The 21,407-nt window shown below is 42.7% G+C and overlaps 2 protein-coding genes across 4 annotated transcripts in view; both read right to left on the minus strand.

Annotated features, from left to right (window-relative positions):
• LOC118358260 (E3 ubiquitin-protein ligase DTX1-like) overlaps positions 1-899 on the minus strand; it is a 71,156-nt gene extending 70,257 nt beyond the window's left edge. The window contains exon 1 of one of the 2 annotated variants that reach the window (XM_035735863.2): positions 626-899. The gene's annotated coding sequence lies outside the window, so the exon portion shown is untranslated. The other variant, XM_035735862.2, reaches the window with a different exon arrangement.
• A 1,786-nt stretch (positions 900-2,685) lies between these two features.
• Positions 2,686-20,009, minus strand: LOC118358262 (coiled-coil domain-containing protein 92-like). Of its 2 annotated transcripts, XM_052478715.1 has the most exons (5): positions 19,816-20,009; positions 17,787-18,068; positions 16,080-16,253; positions 15,155-15,196; positions 2,686-4,277 (listed from the first exon to the last, which is right to left on the minus strand). In XM_052478715.1, the coding sequence occupies exons 3-5, from the start codon at positions 16,213-16,215 to the stop codon at positions 3,487-3,489; spliced, it is 969 nt and encodes a 322-aa protein (XP_052334675.1). In that variant the 5' UTR covers positions 16,216-16,253; positions 17,787-18,068; positions 19,816-20,009; the 3' UTR covers positions 2,686-3,486. The 2 variants fall into 2 exon arrangements, with proteins under 2 accessions (XP_052334675.1, XP_035591757.1); XM_035735864.2 differs by lacking the exon at positions 17,787-18,068 and having other exon boundaries at positions 19,816-20,008.
• Positions 20,010-21,407: the final 1,398 nt, after the last annotated feature.

The raw sequence follows: 21,407 nt of genomic DNA on the forward strand, positions 1-21,407 counted from the left end.
TATACGTCCAAGCACAATTTTGTCTGGACTCGATAAACCATTGTAATAATAATCGAGATTTTGTTCTAATCCCGTCGAGTTTGCAATGATTGCCTATTTTGGTCGGCAGACAGACCTGTAGGTTGTGATCGAGGCGAATGTTGCCTATTGCAAATTCAAGCAAAAATAAACAGGCGCAAATCAAATCATAGGTTGTGATTTAGTATAACGCAGGAATACTTACAAAAACGGTATTCGATTCTTCAGGACAGTAGCGTTATTCAAACCTGTGATATGTCCTCCCATAAATTACAAATAAAAATATATTTCAGATGATGAATTGCCTTATAATCAAGCAGTGCCGGGTGTTATTTCCAATTATTTTACATTTTTCCGTTCTATGCATCTCAGTTTATCCGAACTCCAACAGCCTGCTATGGATAAACAATAAAACGCATGCCCCAATTACAATCACCCGAACGTTTGAGGTGCGGAGCCATTATTGCTATAGGACTGGTCTGGTGGTTTCCCCCTTAGATATAATCAATTAATTCGCTCATAAACTGAACATGCAAAAGTGGTCGAAAATTACGCACAACGGTCCACGAGCACCTGTGATGCTGACCAAGAAAATCTCTACTATTACCTTGGCTGCGCGCGTAATCGCGTTGCGTTGTGGAAAAATGACAGGAAGATGTTGTATCGCTGAAGTGAAAATGAGACGACGGTGAACAGTCTGTTCTAAAAACAGCAAAATATTGCCCATGTAAATGTACGAAATCAACTATATTTTTTACTCATCAAATAAATAAACAAATATTTGCATGAAATAGGTCATTTTCAACGCTTTGATCTGAACGCTTCCATTGAATTTCCTTAGCCTACATTCGGTAGACCCAAACCGAGTCCGGGAGAAAAGCCTGCGGTGTGTGCATCACAGCACTGGACTGTTGCTCCACAACTTTAAGATAAAATAGTACGCTATAGAGATAAACCTAACAGAAAGCACCACTTTCGCGGCAGAGGATTTTTCTACACATGCCTTTTGTTAAGAGCTTGACTTTATCATAGCGAACTTGATATGTTCGCCACGTTGATGGCAGCGGTGGGATTATCTCTGGTTTCCCATGTTTGCACCTCAAACTGCGTGCGCTCTCTCTCCATCTCTCTCTGTCCCGAATCATGTAAATTGCTACTGTCTCTGCCAAGAGGTCTGGATCTGTAGGCCTAAATGTCAGGAGGTAGTGTACTTGCTCTGTAACCCTATGGTTCAAGCCCTTATCTGTCTGTATCTCCTCAATCTCTAGGCCTTTGTTCTCTATCCTATGCTTCATTTGGTATTTTAAAATACATGTTTGGTTTTGCCAGTCTGTACTGATAGTATAGTGACATCTTGTGTCTAGATATGGAAATGTAGGCGAGAGGTAAACACTTCCACGAGTAATTCAATTGGATTGGTCCTAAGCAAATTGCATTTATTTCACTCATCAAGTATTGTAAATTAAGAGTTTCCATGTCAAAAACGGCCCACAATTTCTTCCATCCCCATAAACTGTCTTTCTCCACATCTTCCAACCTTCTCTGATACAACATGGAGCCCTTTTCTGCCGAAAACAATACGTAGAATATTCACTATATAGACTAGTTGGGCCAGTCCTCTTCTTCATAAATAACCTAGGGATTGGATTTGTACAGTACAGTGTGATCACTTGTTTATTACATATCTTGCCTCCAGACGTCACTCATGCTGTGCTTGTCTGTTTCACACATCTATCCTCTTTATTTGGCTCACCATTGATTGTCTGTGAAAAGACGACCTCTGCTGGCTTTAGAGCAGACTTCTGGAAAGAGGGAATTCGAATGAGTGGTAACAGAGTGCAAATCTATGACTCACGGGCGCAATCTCCCACCGAAGAAACCAACGTCTTTGTTCCCTTTTGGGCGACAGTGATTTAGAAGTAACAGGCAGGGCTACATCACGAGACTTTGAGTGCAACTAATGTCCGCTACATTCACCCCCCTTTGACCTCCTCTCCCACGAAAGAAGATCCCACCGTTGTATGCCATTCACAGCCGGGATCTGAAACCGGATTTTCCACAGAAGAAACCAATGTCTTAACAGTTAGCCCAATAGCTAATTCCCTTTTGGGCGGAGGGAGACACTGATTTTGAAGTCGCATGAAGGGCTACCTCATCATGAGACCGTGACCCTGTCTCATGTCAACTACACACAGGTGGGATCTGAACCGGATCTGAACCTGTCTCTTGGAAAACCAATCTCATGTGCAGAGTGTGACACAGATGTAAAGTAGTAAGCAGTGCTGCCCATGTCTATGGCAAACCTGATGAGTGTTTGTGGAAACTAGTTGTTTTCATTTAGACACAGAAAGATGTATCCCACACATTACTACCAATAATAGACCAAATCTAAATTAATGATCAAATACCTACTTTAGATTACTTGTGCTATTATAATAACAGCACGACAGTGTGAAAATGTTGGTATTCTTTTGTCCACACTCAGTGTTTCAATAGTTGCAAAAAACACAGCTATTAATGACCTATTTCTCACCCTATGTCCGTCCACTGGCAGCCTGAAACCTCAAGCAGTTTCCGCTTCAGATTCTTCCAAAGTTCTGCTTCCAGGCTTCACTGACATGGTGAAAGCCTGTGACAGAGGTTAGATTCTTCCCAACACACACCACGTTAGTAACAAAAAAAGACTGCTTTATTATATTGTCATATACATAGTATTCAAGGACGAGTAAGTGTGATGTGAGAAGCATGACAATAAGTGATTATGCCACTTTTCGATACTTGAGATGTATTTTTTTCTATATTAAAAGTAAATCAAACAATAAATAAAAATATGTGATGGATTTACAGATATCACAGACACATAGGTCAGACAGTCCTGTGTAGATTATGTCTTAGAAATGCCCATGACAAGTAACCAATTCATTTGTGTGATAACTAGACAATTACCAATTCATTTGTGTGATTTGTTTCTGTGAATGTATTAACATCACAAGATGAAAAACATTCAGGGAGTATTAGTTTAATAAGTTAACTTCTTATAACATGTACGTAGCTGCAGACTTCATATAGCTTGTTCATCTGTCTGGACAGTATTGCTGACCAGATGAAGTATGGATAACTTAACTGTAGTATTAACTATGACGATGTGTATTGGATTCACCAGGTAAGCAGGCGATAATGCAGATGTTTGGCGGAGAAGTTTATGTGCACGATGTAAGATGGAGTGAGATGAAAGACCATGCAAAAAGGACAGGATGTTTAAGTCACATGGGTTTCAAAACAAAACATTTGGCATGCTTACAGTAGTCCGTGTCTACATATTAAAAACATTTTTTTTTTGAAGTGAAGAAAGTGACATTTTAATTTTTTTGTCTGTATCCCATTTGACTTTATTTTGCTCGTTGCAGAATTGCATAAAAAGCAGCTGATTATAGAGTAGGTGATGCTCCTTCTCGCTCTTGTGGTGTGTTAAACTGTTCTGTCCGCCCCGGATCGCTTCCTCACCACCTTGTCCCCATTGACCTGGTCCACAGCCAGCATCTCCACCTCTGGCTGAGACGGCGCTAGTGGAGGGTTGCTGTGGTGAATGCGGTGTGCCACGCCCACGTGTGCCCGGTGCTGACGGTCCCGTGCCAGGCTGTGGCGGGGGCTGGACGAGCGATCACAGGCGATGGGGGGGATGACGGCAGGCCGGTCTCGTACCATCTGTAGATCAGGCGTGTCTCGAGCTGCCTGCAGAAATGGGGTGGGGTCGGGCATGGCGTCCACCGCCTCCCGTAGGACCATCCTCCTCCCGTCAGAACCCAGCCGGTACAGCTCGGTTAACTCAGAGTGCAGCGGCTGAGACAGGCTCTTCTTCATGCGGCGTAGAGGGGTCTCAGGGCCAGACTGACGGTCCTTGGCTTTGGGAGGGGTGGGCTTGTAGGAGCTCACAGGGCTGACGTTGGGGCTGGCCTCAGAGGAGCTGCCTGCCAGGAGCTTTTTCTTGGTGGCGTGGAGCTGAGAGGTGAGGTAGGCAATGGTGCTGGCTCTCTGCTCCAGCTCTCCAGACAGGACAGCCAGCTTGTGGCTCTTCATCTTCAGCTCCTCCAGGTACTTCTTCTCCCTTTCCTTGATGGTGTTCTCTAGGACAGAGATCATGGCATTCTTCTGCTCCAGGTCCCTCAGCAGCTCAGTGTTCTCCTCCTCCTTCACTTTCAGCTGAGCCTCAAGCTCCTCACACTTACTGTGTAGCTCCCTGCAGCGTGCCTCACTGCTGTCTGCACACAAACAAACAAATCACACTGTTAGACCCCTATATGAAGACAAAACATGCACATTCACACAACCATCAGAAATCTACACCCTGTTGCAACACACAAAAGTCTCACATAGCCTGCTTTATTTGGATCCACAATAAAACATTGTCCATTCCTCTCAAAATATTCCATCAGGAGTACAAACAGGGCTGTTTTGCTATTTGTCTGGTAGGGCTGCCATCTGCAGTTAACATACTGTAGGCTTGTGTACAGATATAGGATCTTAATTTGATCACCCTGTTGTTGCAGGTACTTGCAACCCTGTTGTTGCAAGTATTCAAGGTTAAAAAATGCTTCTAAAGAAAGTAATTTCATCTTAAAAATGTCAGACTTGATTTGCCTCAACTAAAAATGTTGCAACCCCTATATAAATGTCAATTAATTCTAATCCAGACAATAATTCACATTTCCTGTTACTGCAGGATTACTTTCCTGCTGTGAGAAACTGGTCAAATTAACATCCTACATATGTACAATGGGGAGAACAAGTATTTCATACACTGCCTATTTTGCAGGTTTTCCTACTTACAAAGCATGTAGAGGTCTGTAATTTTTATCATAGGTACACATAAATTGTACAATTCCTGCTTGAAAATGTGCTAAGAAGCCATTTCTGATTCTTTTTGACCATTTTAATTTAAAGGTAAGTGTCACGCCCTGGTCGAAGTATTTTGTGTTTATCTTCATGTATTGGGTCAGGCCAGGGTGTGGCATGGGGTTTTTGTATTGTGGTGTGTTTTGTCTTGTGGTTTTGGTGTGTATATATTGGGATTGTAGCTAGTGGGGTGATCTAGCAAAGTCTATGGCTGTCTGGAGTGGTTCTCAATCAGAGGCAGGTGTTTATCGTTGTCTCTGATTGGGAACCATATTTAGGCAGCCATATTCTTTGAGTTTGTCGTGGGTGATTGTCCTTAGTGTCTTTGTTCCTGTCGCTGTGTTAGTTGACAAGTATAGGCTGTTTCGGTTTTCGTTAATTGTTTTTGTAGTATTCGTGTTTACGTTGTTTATTAAACATGGATCGCAATCTACATGCTGCGGTTTGGTCCGACTCTCCTTCACACCTAGAAAACCGTTACAGTAAGGTAAATAACTGTTACCCTGAAATTATATTAAGATAAAAACTGCTGCATTGGGCCTAACACACACACACACACACACACACACACACACACACACACTGCAAATTCCAAATATAAGCTACACATACTGTGTATCCAACCCTCCACACACACACACACACCTTGCGCATAGGTACTTTTAATAACAGCATTTTAATTTGTTTATGTTACTGTAGGCTGTAAAAAATATGTAAAAACAAACATCAATATTCAAGTGTCCAACAGATTTTATTAATGGAGTGCTGGAAAGTGTACGCTGGGAGTCGGGAAGGAAGTACAGGGAGTGAATAATTTAATAAATAAAACGAACATGGACAAAACAAGAAACACGAGCAGCGTGCAGGAGTGACGGTTATAGGGAAGGTAATCAAGCAGGTGATTTGAGTCTGATTAGGCGCTGATGCGCGTAACGATGGTGACAGGTGTGAATAAAGATAAATCAGCCTAATAATAATAACCAACGAACTCGAGCGCTGGAGAGGGACGTGCCTTTGTTACAACTATGACGTAGAAAGCATGTGTTACAAAGCGGTAACAGCTTCTGTCTATAATGACAAATATTTTAAAAAAATACCCCACTCACCAAGACACACGGTGAAATGATGAAAACATCAGTAAACTAAACATCATTATAAGCGCAAAGTGTGCTTGATAAATAGTGAACATCGGGACAGAAGGAACAGATGTAAATAATTGTCAATTATTGTCAGCTTGTGCTGACATGGTGTACGTTGCAGATGTTGTTTTTGCTTCCGATGTAGGGCCTTCTCTCTGTGAGGACATTTTGTGCTGATAATCGTCCAGGCTTGTTTTGTAGCAACGCTAATGCAGCAAGTAGATCCATTCGTCTTGGTCTTCTTGCCATTGTAAATTACGCACACTGTGTACTCTAAGTAGGACAGAGTAGACTGATAAGACTGCTTGGATTCGGTGGACTGATATAGGATACATACCATCTTGAGATTATAATTAGAATAGATCCATACAATAGAATGGCCCACCCTGTTCTTCATTCACAATTGGTGATTACATGATTTTTTTAAATGTTTGATTTATTTCACCTTTATTTAACCAGGTAAGCTAGTTGAGAACAAGTTCTCATTTACAACTGCGACCTGGCCAAGATAAAGCAAAGCAGTGCAACACAAACAACAGAGTTACACATGGAATTAACAAACACACAGTCAATAATAAAATATAAAAAGTCTATATACAGTGTGTCCAAATGAGGGAGGATAAGGGAGGTAAGGCAATAAATAGGCCATAGTGGCGAAAAAATTACAATATAGCAATTACACCCTGGAGTGATAGATGTGCAGAAGATGAGTGTGCAAGTAGAGATACTAGGGTGCAAAGGATCAAAATAAATAAAAGGATGAGGTAGTTGGATGGGCTATTTACAGATGGGCTATGTACAGGTGCAGTGATCTGTGAGCTGCTCTAACTGCTGGTGCTTAAAGTTAGCGAGGGAGTTTTGAGTCTCCAAGTTCAGTGATTTTTGCAGTTCGTTCCAGTCATTGGCAGCAGAGAACTGGAAGGAAAGGCGGCCAAACAAGGAATTGGCTTTGGGGGTGACCAGTAAAATATACCTGCTGGAGCGCGTGCTACGGGTGGGTGCTGCGATGGTGACCAGTGAGCTGAAATAAGGCGGGGCTTTACCTAGAAAAGACTTATCGATGACCTGGAGCCAGTGGGTTTGGTGACGAACATGAAGTGAGGGCCAACCATCGAGAGCATGCAGGTGGTAGTGGTGGGTAGTATATGGGGCTTAGGTGACAAAACGAACGGCACTGTGATAGACTGCATCCAGTTTGCTGAGTAGAGTGTTGGAGGCTATTTTGTAAATGACATTGATGAAGTCAAGGATCGGTAGGAGAGTTAGTTTTACGAGGGTATGTTTGGCAGCATGAGTGAAGGATGCTTTGTTGCGAAATAGGAAGCTGATTCTAGATTTAACTTTGGATTGGAGATGCTTAATGTGAGTCTGGAAGGAGAGTTTACAGTCTAACCAGACACCTAGGTATTTTTAGTTGTCCACATATTCTAAGTCAGAACCGTCCAGAGTAGTCATGCTGGATGGGTGGGCAGGTGTGGGCAGCGATCGGTTGAAGAGCATGCATTTAGTTTTACTTGCGTTTAAGAGCAGTTGGAGGCCACGGAAGGAGAGTTGTATGGCATTGAAGCTCATCTGGAGGTTAGTTAACACAGTGTCCAAAGAAGGGCCAGAAGAATACAGAATAGTGTTGCCTGCGTAGAAGTGGATCAGAGAATCACCAGCAGCAAGAGCAACATCATTGATGTATACAGTGATGTATACAGAGAAAAGAGTCGGCCCGAGGATTGAAACCTGTGGCACTGCCATAGAGACTGCCTGAGGTCCGGACAACAGTCGAAAACCTTGGCCAGGTCGAAGAATACAGCTGCACAGTATTGTCTCTTATTGATGGCGGTTATGATATCGTTTAGGACCTTGAGCGTGGCTGAGGTGCACCCATGACCAGCTCGGAAACCAGATTGCATAGCGGAGAAGGTACGGTGGGAATCGAAATGGTCGGTGATCTGTTTGTTAACTTGGCTTTCGAAGAAAGGCAGGGTAGGATAGATATAGGTCTGTGGCAGTTTGGGTCTAAAGTGTCTCCTCTTTGAAGAGGGGGACGACCGCAGCAGCTTTCCAATCTTTGGGGAACTCAGACGATACGAAAGAGAGGTTGACCAGGCTAGTAATAGGGGTTGCAACAATTTCGGCAGATCATTTTAGAAAGAGAGGGTCCAGATTGTCTAGCCTAGCTGATTTGCAGGGGTCATGATTTTGCAGCTCTTTCAGAACATCAGCTGTTTGGATTTGGGTGAAGGATAAATGGGGAGGTTTGGGCAAATTGCTGTGGGGGGTGCAGGTCTGTTGACCTGGGTAGGGGTAGCCAGGTGGAAAGCATGGCCAGCCGTTAGAGAAATGCTTATTGAAATTCTCAATTATCGTGGATTTATCGGTGGTGACAATGTTTCCTAGCCTGCAGTGGGCAGCTGGGAGGAGGTGCTCTTATTCTCCATGAACTTTACAGTGTCCCAGAACGTTTTGGAGTTTGTGCTACAGGATGCACATTTCTGTTTGAAAAAGCTAGCCTTTGCTTTCTTAACTGCCTGTGTATATTGGTTCCTAACTTCCCTGAAAAGTTGCATATCGCAGGGGCTATTCGACGATAATGCAGTACGCCACTGGCTGCTTTTGTGCTGGTCAAGGGCAGTATGGAGTCTACCAAGGGTTATATCTATTCCTGGTTCAATTTTATTTGAATGGGGCATGCTTATTTAAGATGGCGAGGAAAGCAATTTTAAAGAATAACCAGGCATCCTCTACTGATGGAATGAGGTCAATATCCTTCCAGGATATCTGGGCCAGGTTGATTAGAAAGGCCTTTGCTGAAGTGTTTTAGGGAGCATTTGACAGTGTTGAGGGGTGGTCGTTTGACCGCAGACCCATTATGGACGCAGGCAATGAGGCAGTGATAGCTGAGATCCTGGTTGAAGACAGCAGAGGTGTATTTGGAGGGCAGGTTGGTTAGGATGATATCTATGAGGGTGCCCGTGTTTAAGGCTTTGGGGGGGGTACCTGGTAGGTTCATTGATCATTTGTGTGAGATTGAGGGCATCAAGCTTAGATTGTAGGATGGCCGGGGTGTTAAGCATGTCCCAGTTTAGGTCACCTAACAGCACGAGCTCTGAAGATAGATGGGGGGTAATCAATTCACATATGGTGTCCAGGGCACAGCTGAGACTTGTTGAGAGTTGTTTCTGAGACTTGTTTCTGGAAAGGTAGATTTTTAAAAGTAGAAGCTGAAATTGTTTGGGCTCAGACCTGGATAGTAAGACAGAACTCTGCAGGCTAACTCCACCCCTTTTGGCAGTTCTATCTTGTCGGAAAATGTTATAGTTAGGGATGGACATTTTTGGTGGTCTTCCTAAGCCAGGATTCAGACATGGCTAGGCCATCCGGGTTGGCAGAGTATGCTAAAGCAGTGAATAAAACAAACTTAGGGAGGAGGCTTATAATGTTAACTTGCATGAAACCAAGGCTTTTACGGTTACAGAAGTCAACAAATGAGAGTGCCTGGGGAATGGGAATGGAGCTAGACACTGCAGTGCCTGGATTAACCTCTACATCACCAAAGGAACAGAAGCGGAGTAGGATAAGGGTACGGCTAAAGGCTATAAGAACTGGCTATCTAATACGTTCGGAACAGAGAGTAAAAGGAGCAGGTTTATGGGCACAGTAGAATAGATTCAAGGCGTAATGTACAGACAAAGGTATGGTAGGATGTGAATACACTGGAGGTAAACCTAGGCATTGAGTGACGATGAGAGAGTCTCTAGAAACACAATTTAAACCAGGTGAGGTCACCACATGTGTGGGGGGTGGAACTAAAGGGTTAGCTAAGGCGTATTGAGCAGGGTTAGAGGCTCTATGGTGAAATAAGTCAATAATCACTAACCAAAACAGCAATAGACAAGGCATATTGACATAAGGGAGCCATGCATAGCCGAGTGATCATAGGGGTCCAGTGAGTAGCTCGGCGGGCTGGAGACACATCGATTCAGACAGCTAGCGGGCCGGGGCTAGCAAGCTAGCAGAAGGGCCTTAGAGGGACGTCGCAACGGAAGAAGTCTGTTGTGGCCCCCTCGCGCTGTTACGTCGGCAGACTAGTTGTGATGGATCAGCAGGGCTCCGAGTGGTGAAAGGTTCTAAAATAGTTATAGTGACCAAAGAATTTGTCCGATGGACCACTTCAGCTAACAGTCCGATATGCTCTAGACAGCTAGCGGGCCGCGGAGAGCAGATGGACATTCACCGGGCGTCGTAACGGAGGAGCCAGATGAAAAACTCCCCCGGGCAGATTATGTCAGTAGTCGTGATGGAATCGGCGGGGCTCCGTGTTGGCAATAAAAGGGGTCCAGGCCAATTGTCAAAATAGGTATTGTAGCCCAAGGAGTGGCTGATGGACCTCTTCGGCTAGCCGGGAGATGGGCCTAGCAAAGGCTAGCTCCAGGCTAATTGGTTCTTGCTTCGGGACAGAGATGTTAGCCAGGAGTGGCCACTTGGATAGTAGCTAGCTAGCTACGATGATCCAGGTGAAAAGGTTCAGAGCTTGCGGTAGGAATCCGGAGATATGGAGAAAAATAAGTTTGATTTGCTCTGTTTTGAGTCGAGCTGTGCAGACTGGCAAGAGTTGTCCGGGCTAAAGGTTAGCTGATGACCGCTAGCAGTGACTAGCTGACTACTAGCGAGCCCTACAGTCAGGAGAAGGAAGGGAGCAAGCCCTACTGTCAGGAGAAGGAAGGGAGCAAGCCCTACAGTCAAGAGAAGGAAGGGAGCAAGCCCTACTGTCGGGAGAAGGAGGAGCAACGGGGGGAATACCATTTAAAAATAGTTATAACTCCAGTTCTGTTTGTGAATTTAAGATTCTAACAACGACCGTGTGTTACAGTTCATTTGGAAAGTATTCAGACCCCTTCACTTTTTCCACATTTTGTTACGTAACAGCATTATACTAAAATGCATTAAATAAAGACAAAATCCTCATCAATCTACACACAATACCACATAATGACAAATCGAAAACAGGTTTTTGGAAATGTTTGCAAAAAAACCTAAACAGAATTACCTTAATTACCTTAAGTATTCAGACTTAGAAATTGAGCTCCGGTGCATCCTGTTTCCATTGCTCATCCTTGAGATGTTTGTATTACTTTGGAGACCACCTATGTTAAACCCAACTAAATGTGAGGCGAAAGAAATGCACACCTATTTAGGCGAGGTGCTGGCTAGCGGAGTGGAACACTTAAAAAAAATAAAGGACAGCCACACACTCTAGAAGCTCAGATGCAAAAATGTTATGTCCCAACGAATTGGACATGATTTGGAAAGGCACACACCTGTCTATATAAGGTCCCCCAGTTGCCAGTGCATGTCAGAGCAAAAACCAAACCCATGAGGTCGAAGGAATTGTCCGTAGAGCTCCAAGACAGGATTGTGTCAAGGCAGAGATCTGGGGAAGGGTACGAATACATTTCCGCAGCATTGAAGGTCCCCAAGAACACAGTGGCCTCCATCATTCTTAAATGGAAGAAGTTATGAACAGCCAAGACTCTTCCTAGAACTGGCCGCCCGGCCAAACTGAGCAATCGGGGCAGAAGGGCCTTGGTAAGGGAGATGACCAAGAACCCGATGGTCACTCTGACAGAGCTCCAGGGTTCCTCTGTGTAGACGGGAGAACCTTCCAGAAGGAGAACCATTTCTGCAGCACTACACCAATCAGGCCTTTATGGTAGAGTGGCCAGACGGAAGCCACTCCTCAGTAAAAGACACATGACAGCCCGCTTAGAGTTTTCCAAAAGGCACCTAAAGGACTCTCAGACCATGAGAAACAAGATTCTCTGGTCTGATGAAACTAAGATTGAACTCTTTGGCCCCGAATGCCAATTATCATGCTTGGAGGAAACGTGGCACCATCCCTACAGTGACACTTGGTTGTGGAAGCATCATACAGTGGGGATGTTTTTCATCGGCAGGGACTAGGAGACTAGTCAGGATGGAGGGAAAGATGAACGTAGCAAAATACAGCGAGATCCTTGATGAAAATCTACTCTAGAGCGATCAGGACCTCAGATTGGGGAAAATGTTCACCTTCCAACAGGACAACGACCCTAAGCACACAGCTAAGACAATGCAGGAGTGGCTTCGGGAAAAGTCTCTGAATGTCCTTGAGTGGCTCAGCCAGAGCCAGGACTTGAACCCAATCTAATATCTCTGAAGAGACCTGAAAATAGCAGCTCAGCAACGCCCCCCCCCATCCAACCTGACAGAGCTTGAGAGTATCTTTTATTTTTTTATTTCACCTTTATTTAACCAGGTAGGCTAGTTGAGAACAAGTTCTCATTTGCAACTGCGACCTGGCCAAGATAAAGCATAGCAGTGTGAACAGACAACACAGAGTTACACATGGAGTAAACAATTAACAAGTCAATAACACAGTAGGAAAGAAAAGAGAGTCTATATACATTGTGTGCAAAAGGCATGAGGAGGTAGGCAAATAATTACAATTTTGCAGATTAACACTGGAGTGATAAATGATCAGATGGTCATGTACAGGTAGAGATATTGGTGTGCAAAAGAGCAGAAAAGTAAATAAATAAACAGTATGGGGATGAGGTAGGTAAAATTGGGTGGGCTATTTACCGATAGACTATGTACAGCTGCAGCGATCGGTTAGCTGCTCAGATAGCAGATGTTTGAAGTTGGTGAGGGAGATAAGTCTCCAACTTCAGCGATCTACAGAGAAGAATGGGAGAAACTCCCCAAATACAGGCGTGCCAAGCTTGTAGTGTCATACCCAAGAAGACTCAAGGCTGTAATCACTGCCAAAGGTGCATCAACAAAGTACTGAGTAAAAATTCTGAATACTTACTGTATGTCAATGTGATATTTAAGTTTTTTATTTTGTATAAATTAGCAAAAAAATCTAAAGACCTGTTTTCGCTTTGTCATTATGGGGTATTGTCTGTAGATTGAAGAGGGGGGGAAAAACTACTTGATCAATTTTAGAATAAGGCTGTGACGCAACAAAATGTGGAAAAAGTCAATAGGTCCGAATACTTCCCGATGCCCTGTATCTCGGAAATGTCAAGGACGGAAAGGGGCATGACTTTAAAAATGGCAGAGTAATACATTCATGAGCAGTCCAAATGACTGTTTTAGTGCTTCTAGAGTAAGTATATCCACTGACCATGGACTGAGTCTGTCAGCTGATGTGAGTGATGGTATACAGAGACTCATCTGCGGTGGGCAGAGAGAGAGTTAGAGAGAGAAGAGCTCCTGTCTCAAATTACATATCTGGTCGATAGCAAGGTCACAGCACTGCTCTAACCTTCATCATTGCTCTTCATCCTCCCCCTACCACATCAACACAGCTCCTACCTCACCCCACCCCATTAGCATTGATCAGACACACATTCACAAGCAGCTACTGTACAGATATAGCCTAGCTATTACCTCTCTGTATCAGATAGATAGGCCTGTATCATACTGTAGAGCCTACATAATGATGTCTACCAAATACAACCCATCTACAATGAATACTAGAGTAGATGTCTATTTTCTATACTGGGCAGTCTGGTATATTTCCTATCAGCTTAATGGGCGGGGGGTCATGATTGGTGTTTCTTTACCAGCCGAGAGAGGGGATGTCGTCTTTGTTTTGAGCCACTGAGCCCTGCCTGCTGCACTAAGTAGGTCGCAGACTGTCCATTAGTGCTGTGACACATCATCTAATTTCCTGCACTGAAATCTGGGTGTTGTCCCACACTAACCTGCTACTGTCTCTGAAAATAGCCCCCACAGTACTGCGCTGTCTGCACTGCACAGAGCCCCTTTACAGGATTCACAAGGTAACATTAAGTGAGATATGTTACCTGTCGTACTGTTATTCTGTAACAGGGAACTGACTGATTTCCCATTCAATAATTCAAAAGCACAAAAGACATCAAAGATCAAGCCTGATTTCAGAACCATGATTTGTTTAGCTTTTTTATCATTATTTTTTGCTTGGGTCCATGGCTAGAGATGCTACAAAGTGTGAGTATCAGCTCACAACAGTATATATGGCAAGTATATAAAGCTATTTCAGCTGCTTAATCAAGACTGTAATGATGTCCTGAAAGATGAGGGTGGGAGGGCCTTGACTTCTGCCCATTGTTAATAGGATTTCTGTAGTACTGACCGTATACAGGATAGCTATCATCACATTGATTGCTATATTTTCTACCTATTGCACAGATCCCCTGTGATTCATGTTCAATTCCTATTTGAGTCTGTCTACTATGTGGTCAAATCCCAGAGTTGGACCTCTGTGTGGTTCTACTGTATGCTCATTGTCAGTTCTCCTGTGTATATAATTTAGACTTCTGTTTGACTCTGTGACATGTCCATGGTAACGTGGGGGAGGGGGCTGTGCTATGAGCTTGACGGTGAGCTGACAGTGAGAGGACAGTGCCCTGAACAGCAGGGGGTCCCGGCCGCAGAGCACCGCATCCTGGGTGGGGGAGTGTTACCAGGATACAGCACACGCCTTCTGCTCTCTCCCATTCCCAGGGCTAAGACATACAGAGGCCTCTGTTCTGCTGCAGAAAGTCTCATTTATAGCTTTGCAGGTTTTAGTACCTGGGCTGTTCACGGGCACTGCCACTGTTTTCGAACAGCCAGTGTGAAGTCAAGCAGAGAGCAATTTTTTTTTTTTTTGTTCACATAGGCTATATAATAGCATGAACAATATACCTGCCAGTACGATAGTTTGCAGAGGCATTGAAAATATATCCATTTCATTTCAAAAGTTTTCCAATCAAAGTGAAATCAGTGTCAAAGAGAATAACTACAAGTGGTAAAACATCAATGGCTACATTCCATGTCTCAGTCTAACAGTGTGCTATACTGCCAGTACTGACATTACTTACACAATGACAGCAGAGTCAAGTCAAAACAGAGAGAGTTCCCACAGAATTACATCTAGAAAAATTGTGAGAAAATAAACTGACTGGATCCCACCCCAGTAAAAAAGTAGTAATCTCTCAATAACTATGGTATTACTATGTAATAACTAAGTATGGAAAAAGTCATGCCAAGTGTGTGTGCCTGGGGTCACGTTATGAAAGGACGCCTGTTAAACATCTTACCTGTTGGATCTGAACTTCTCACTGTCAGCTCATATGTCAAGTCTGTGAAAAGAGAAGAGAATCAAATGTCACCGTCAGACCAGGAAGTGACATCTTCAGCTCTGACAGGAGTGGTGTGGTGGCATAAAGGAGCATGCTATTCAGAGAGCCTGTCTAGCAGCTCTAGTGGAGAGCAGGGTTGGGCATGGCCAGGGCAGATGTTGGGCATGGCCAGGGCAGGTCGCCTACCCTAAACAGGCTACCCTGTTGGCCACAAAGACAACATTTAGCTGTTTTAAGCAAATTTCCTGAAATTCTACACATTTTGACAAGACTTATGGCTATCTGAGTGACTCAAATATCAAACATATAACAAAATCAATGCATAATTTTGGAGTTTTAGATTCTCCCTGACGGTCTAGATTTTATTTTGGTGTTTTGTTAGCTGTCAAATATTGAAAATCAACTTTCTATGACCTTTTCGCGAGTGTCAATGGAATGTTTTTGGGGACATAACAAAATATATGCTAATAATAGCTAAACAGTTAACTACAGGGTACAATATGTTTTGATTTGGCTACCTAGTTAATCTGTTCTCTATCATATTTTATAGGCCTACCTGTTGCTGCAATGTCCGACTGTCACTCTCTCCTTAAGCAACGGCAAATGAGTCTCGCGCAAACACGGATGCAATATTGTCATTCCGATTCTGGCTGATATGTTGATTTTTATTTGATGGACACATTTTTTAAATTATAATTTTTTTAAACTCTGCCTAAATACATTTTAGGATTTTGTTTTCCAAAACTTTTCCAAGCCTGGAAAACACCATTTTCAAATTCCAATACTTTCCCAGGATTTTCATGACTGTACGAACCCTGTGAAGTGTATGTATTTAGGTCTAGTGGCCCTAGTTCAAGTTCAGTTTGAGGTTCAGCATGTTCACCTGTACAGTGCTGTTGTAGTCTGCGGATCTCTGCATGTAGACCTTTCAGTGTCTTGGCATGGTCCTGCTGGAGGAAGAGCAGGTTCTTCTGGGCGCTGTGCAGATTATTCTCTAGGGTACCAGTGGGGGATGCCATGGCAGATGATGCAGTAGAAACACACCAGCTCTAGAGACCTGCAAACATAGATGACAGAGAGACAACATCAAAACAAGAGCCGTACCATCTGGGGTTCAGTGCTTAGCCTAAATGCTCCCCCTTTCACCAATTTGGGATGTGCACCAGCTTTACGTTGCCTTTGATTTTTCTTACTTTTGGGGTGAGGATAACTCAATATAGTGAATAAAAATATATACGCAACATACAACATTTTAAAAGATTACAATTATTACAATTATTAAGTTACAGTTCATAGAAGGAACTCAGTCAATTGAAATATAGTCAATTCATTAGGTCCTAATCTATGGCTCTACATGACTGGGCAGGGGTGCAGCCATGAGTGGGCCTGGGAGGGCATAGGCCAACCCACTTGGGAGCCAGGCCACCCACTGGGAGCCAGACCTAGCCAATCAGAATGAATTTTTCCCTACAAAAAGGGCTTTATTTCAGACAGAAAAACTCCTCAGAATGCCCCCATCCTCAGAAATTCCCGCAGGTGAAGAAGCCGGATGTGGAGGTCCTGAGCTGGCATGGTTACACATGGTCTGCGGTTGTGAGGCCGGTTGGACGTACTGCCAAATTCTAGAAAATGACGTTGGAGGCGGCATATGGTAGAGAAATTAACATTACATTCTCTGTCAACAGCTATGTTGGACATTCCTGCAGTCAGCATGCCAATTGCAAACTCCCTCAAAACATCTGTAGCATTGTGTTGTGCCAAAACTGCACAATTTAGAGTAGCCTTTTATTGTACCCAGCACATAGTGCACCTGTGTAATGATCATGCTGTTTAATCAGCTTCTTGATATAACACACCTGTCAGGTGGCTGGATTATCTTGGCAAAGGAGAAATTCCCACTAACACATATGTAAACAAATTTGGTCACAGAATTTGAGAGAAATAAGCTTTTTGTGCGCATGGAACATTTCAGGGAGTTATTTAATGAAACACGGGACCATCACTTGACATGTTGCGTTTATATATTTGTTCAGTATACTTTAAAACATGACTCAAACCAAATCGGAACTATTTAGAAATTATAATGAACCGAGTACATTTATACAGTTTCTTGGTCACTACTCAGTCAATACCCTTTTTTATACTGATAGAATTCGCAATGCAGCCTAATTCTATATTTATTGCAAGGAGAGAAGGATCACATAGGCTAATACCTTTTTGCTTACTCTAATTGGCTTACACACACTGATGTCGAACTATTGATTTTATCAGATAGAGAGCAGTCTACGTCTCTAAAGAAGACACCTCAGGGGGAAACAAGTCATCTGCATTTTGTTGGGTTTCTTGGGCCCTTTACCAGCATGTTGCTTAAAATAAACATCAACACTTTAATGAGACAAGACCCTGGATTAAAAAGACCTCAAATGAATACCAATCCAAATACCATATAAGAGAACACACGGTATGTATTTGATTAAATTAATAGGTTAATAGACCAATGGGTATTTCATAGGCTGAATAGGTCATTATCAACAGGTCATCCAAAAAAAACTAGGCTACAAGGAACAAAAAAACTCTGGCAGGAACTTACTCCTCCATTTCAGTGCACAAAGCGTGAGGAGGAGGCTAAGTACAGAATGCTTTCAGAGATCCTGAGAAGATTAGTAAACGTCACAGTGACACAGGGTGCGGCATGATGCAGCCAGTCTCCAGCAGCAGGCAGGGTCCGCTCGTCTCCTGTCCCTTCCTCCCTCCTTGGACGTCCTTCCATCCAGTGTTCAGCCAGAGACAGCGCCCAGAGGTGAGGTAAGAGACCATCACTCAGTCAGAGCAGAGCAGCCGTCCCATTGTCTCCACCCTCTCCCAGACAACACTACTGGGCCGGGAGTAGAGAGCACATTGATTTTCCCCTCTGAGTGCAGAGAGAGCCTTCCACTGCATACATTAGCAAGCAAGTTTCAATAACACATCTCATAGCTTCTCCCTCTTTCATCATCGGTTTACTAACATTAATAAATTGTGTCACCTCTGATGGCTCTCAAAGCTTGCTCTACAGCGATAGGAGATTTATGTCAAATTCTCTCATTGTGTACAGAAGCAAAGGACACCAGTTGACCTCCAACACAGCCGAGTAATCACAGAGAGAGAGAGAGAGAGAGACGCGTCATAAAGGGTGCACTCAAAAAGATAATCTATAATAAATGAGTAATCCTGAGTCCTTCCTGTAAACCCTGGATGGCAGACACTCCCACACAGCACAACCCATTCCTAGCATCAGGCTTGGTTCTTGAGAGCTCAGCTGATGTCATAGCACAGTGACAACATTTGATTACGATGCTTTTCTAATGATATCACATTGTAATGACATCACCAACAAACAACCCTCCACCCTCTTTCTCCATTTGTAGTGATCTGATATACTCAGTCATCCTAAATTGATGTTGCTTTTGGAGAGAAAATGTAATATCCAACTCCCCTCCCCTCTCTCCAATGAACTGCAGAAGCAAGACAAACTAGCTACCATACTTCGCTAAACAGATATTAACGCTACAGACACACCCCCTGTGATAAAAGGTTGGTCGAAGTCTCACACACTTAAGACTGAGAAAATCCCTTTCAATTCACCTAACCAAGCTAAGTGCTGCTTCAAATTAGTATGCTGAAAATATCATGAAGTCACCCTATGGAGGGTGGGTGTTGAGCAAATATCTTTGTCTCATGGATACTTTGTTCCAGTTCATATAACTAACTTTCCATGTGCTTTGGAATAATCAATTGAGATATTAAGGCCGCATTGCTCTACTAGAAAATGTGCAGAATTAAAATGTATCCACTTGTCTCCATAACAGCAAGGTAGCCAGTTGGGTTTGGAGCAATAATTATTATTCATTAGAATTATTCCTCCGAATGGAAAAGCAAGTCAAACTGACCTCATGCAAGGACAAAATTATATTAGTTTTATATTGGTTTCAGCACCTGCATTGCGGACAGCACCCGATCCGACTTTCACAGGCACGCGTCTGACTATCACTTTCCAATCAAAAATCAATTTGACAACAATGTTAGCTAGGCATCTAGCTACATTAGCTAATTGTTTCATTTGATGTTAACTGTAATTCAGACGTAGGATGATCAGTCCATAACAATTGGTTAAGGCCGCCCTGTTTGTAAACAACATCGTCTTATTGCACTCCAAATCCCAATAGCTGAACTGGTAATATCTAGTACACCTACTAGTTAGTAAATACGATTGTCATTTTGTGTAGCCAACCAACCATCAAGTCAGCCAGCTAACGTTAGTAGCTATATTCTTGATATCCAGTCCCACATGGCATGTCACAATTAGCTAGCCAACCAAACTGTTAGCTAACGTTAACGTTATCAACGAGTGCAGAAGCTAGCGCTACCTAAGATGCTGCATGCGAAGAAATTTCGAAGCTGTTATGTTCATTTTAGCAAAAAATCATTGACAATGCTATGCTCATGTGGCTAGCTTGCTGCTAGCTAGAGAATGTTAACAAAACCAGACTCTGCGAGAGACAGGTGCAATCGATGAGGGGTCCTGCTGTTATCAATGTGGAAAACGGTTTATAAATGTAATAACATATCGTGATACCTACCTTCAACAATATTACAATATCGTCTGATATTCTCTAATATATAAATTGTTGCCGTAATTGCTACAGTGGCTAAATCCGTTCTGTCATGTCAGGCATTGTCGCTGCTGCTGGTCAAACGCTCCTGTTGTCTGCAGTAACAGAGAGGACTATGTCTGTCAGTTCTCTCGCTCATCTCCCTGAACTACAACAAAATAAGGCGATGCATCATGGGATACTACTAAAAGTAGTAACAATGTTCAATAAATGGTCGTATGTTTTATTACTTCTAAGTTGACACTCAGAAATAGATACATAAAAAAATCAAAGGAAATGTGATTTTAGTAAACATAAAATTGTTAAACCCAGACTTTTTCAGCCTGAGGCCTAAATGAGAAATTCTGTGTTTTCGTGGGACATAAACTTATGAAAATATGCAACTATAAGCAAATATTGGCACATTTCATTGCCCTTATGCCTAAAACAAATGCAATATAGACAAAAACAAATAACAATGAAATTAAATATAAATAGCTAATCATGTTTATTTTTCCCCATTAAAAACCCTCTGACATATCTGTCTCGGTTGGAACTGTTGCTGTTAAAATACAATAAATAATTTTCACTCTGAACTGAGTGAAAATTAATCAGCGTATTAATCAAATCACACAGGTTGAAGTTTTTACCAAGCATGTCTATTCTGGGCTCAGTTTTGGACAGTGCAACATAGAGGTCATGTTCAGCATTGAGTCTGTTTTTGTACTTGTTTTTTAAGTATGCCAGAGTTGAGAACCATAATATATAATAATAATATAATAATAATAATAATATATGCCATTTAGCAGACGCTTTTATCCAAAGCGACTTACAGTCATGTGTGCATACATTCTACGTATGGGTGGTCCCGGGGATCGAACCCACTACCCTGGCGTTACAAGCGCCATGCTCTACCAACTGAGCTACAGAAGGACCATGTCTTGTATGTGGTGCCAAACTGGATAAGAACATACTTTCTCAGTCCTGCTGTAGATGAGCAACCCAGAACTGTGTGAGTGTGTTTGCCTCTAAAAACATATTGCTTCAATCAGTGTATTCCAGTTCAGAATACAAATTATGACTTGTATTTTAACAGCACAGTTCCAATCGAGACTCGTTTTCAACATAATTTCTACAGTAAGATGTACGGTAGGCCCGATCAAGGCAGGGAGGTGGGGAGTGAGTGTCAGCATGGGCTCCTGCAAAAATATAGAATTAGATTTGGATAAATGTAGATAAACTTACATTTTATTGCAAGATACTAACCTCAACATCAAAACTGTGTTTCTTCTGCAGGTTTTGGCATGATAGAAGTTTTTTTCTTGATTGTCCTTGGTAGTAATAGTCCATTCAGGTAATTTTGTCCAAAATCAAGGACAAAATTACCTGAATGGACTATTACTACCAAGGACAATCAAGAAAAACACTTCTATCATGCCAAAACCTGCAGAAGAAACACAGCAGAACCTGGAAATACCATCCAACACAAAATTGAGTGAGTAATGTTCAGTCTGAACCTACTTTCTGAAGCCAAAAAGTAAAATACAACAATCTCTAGGTAATTTTGTTATATGAGGCTC

Source organism: Oncorhynchus keta, chromosome 25 (assembly GCF_023373465.1).
Source record: "Oncorhynchus keta strain PuntledgeMale-10-30-2019 chromosome 25, Oket_V2, whole genome shotgun sequence".
Classification (NCBI taxonomy): domain Eukaryota; kingdom Metazoa; phylum Chordata; class Actinopteri; order Salmoniformes; family Salmonidae; genus Oncorhynchus; species Oncorhynchus keta.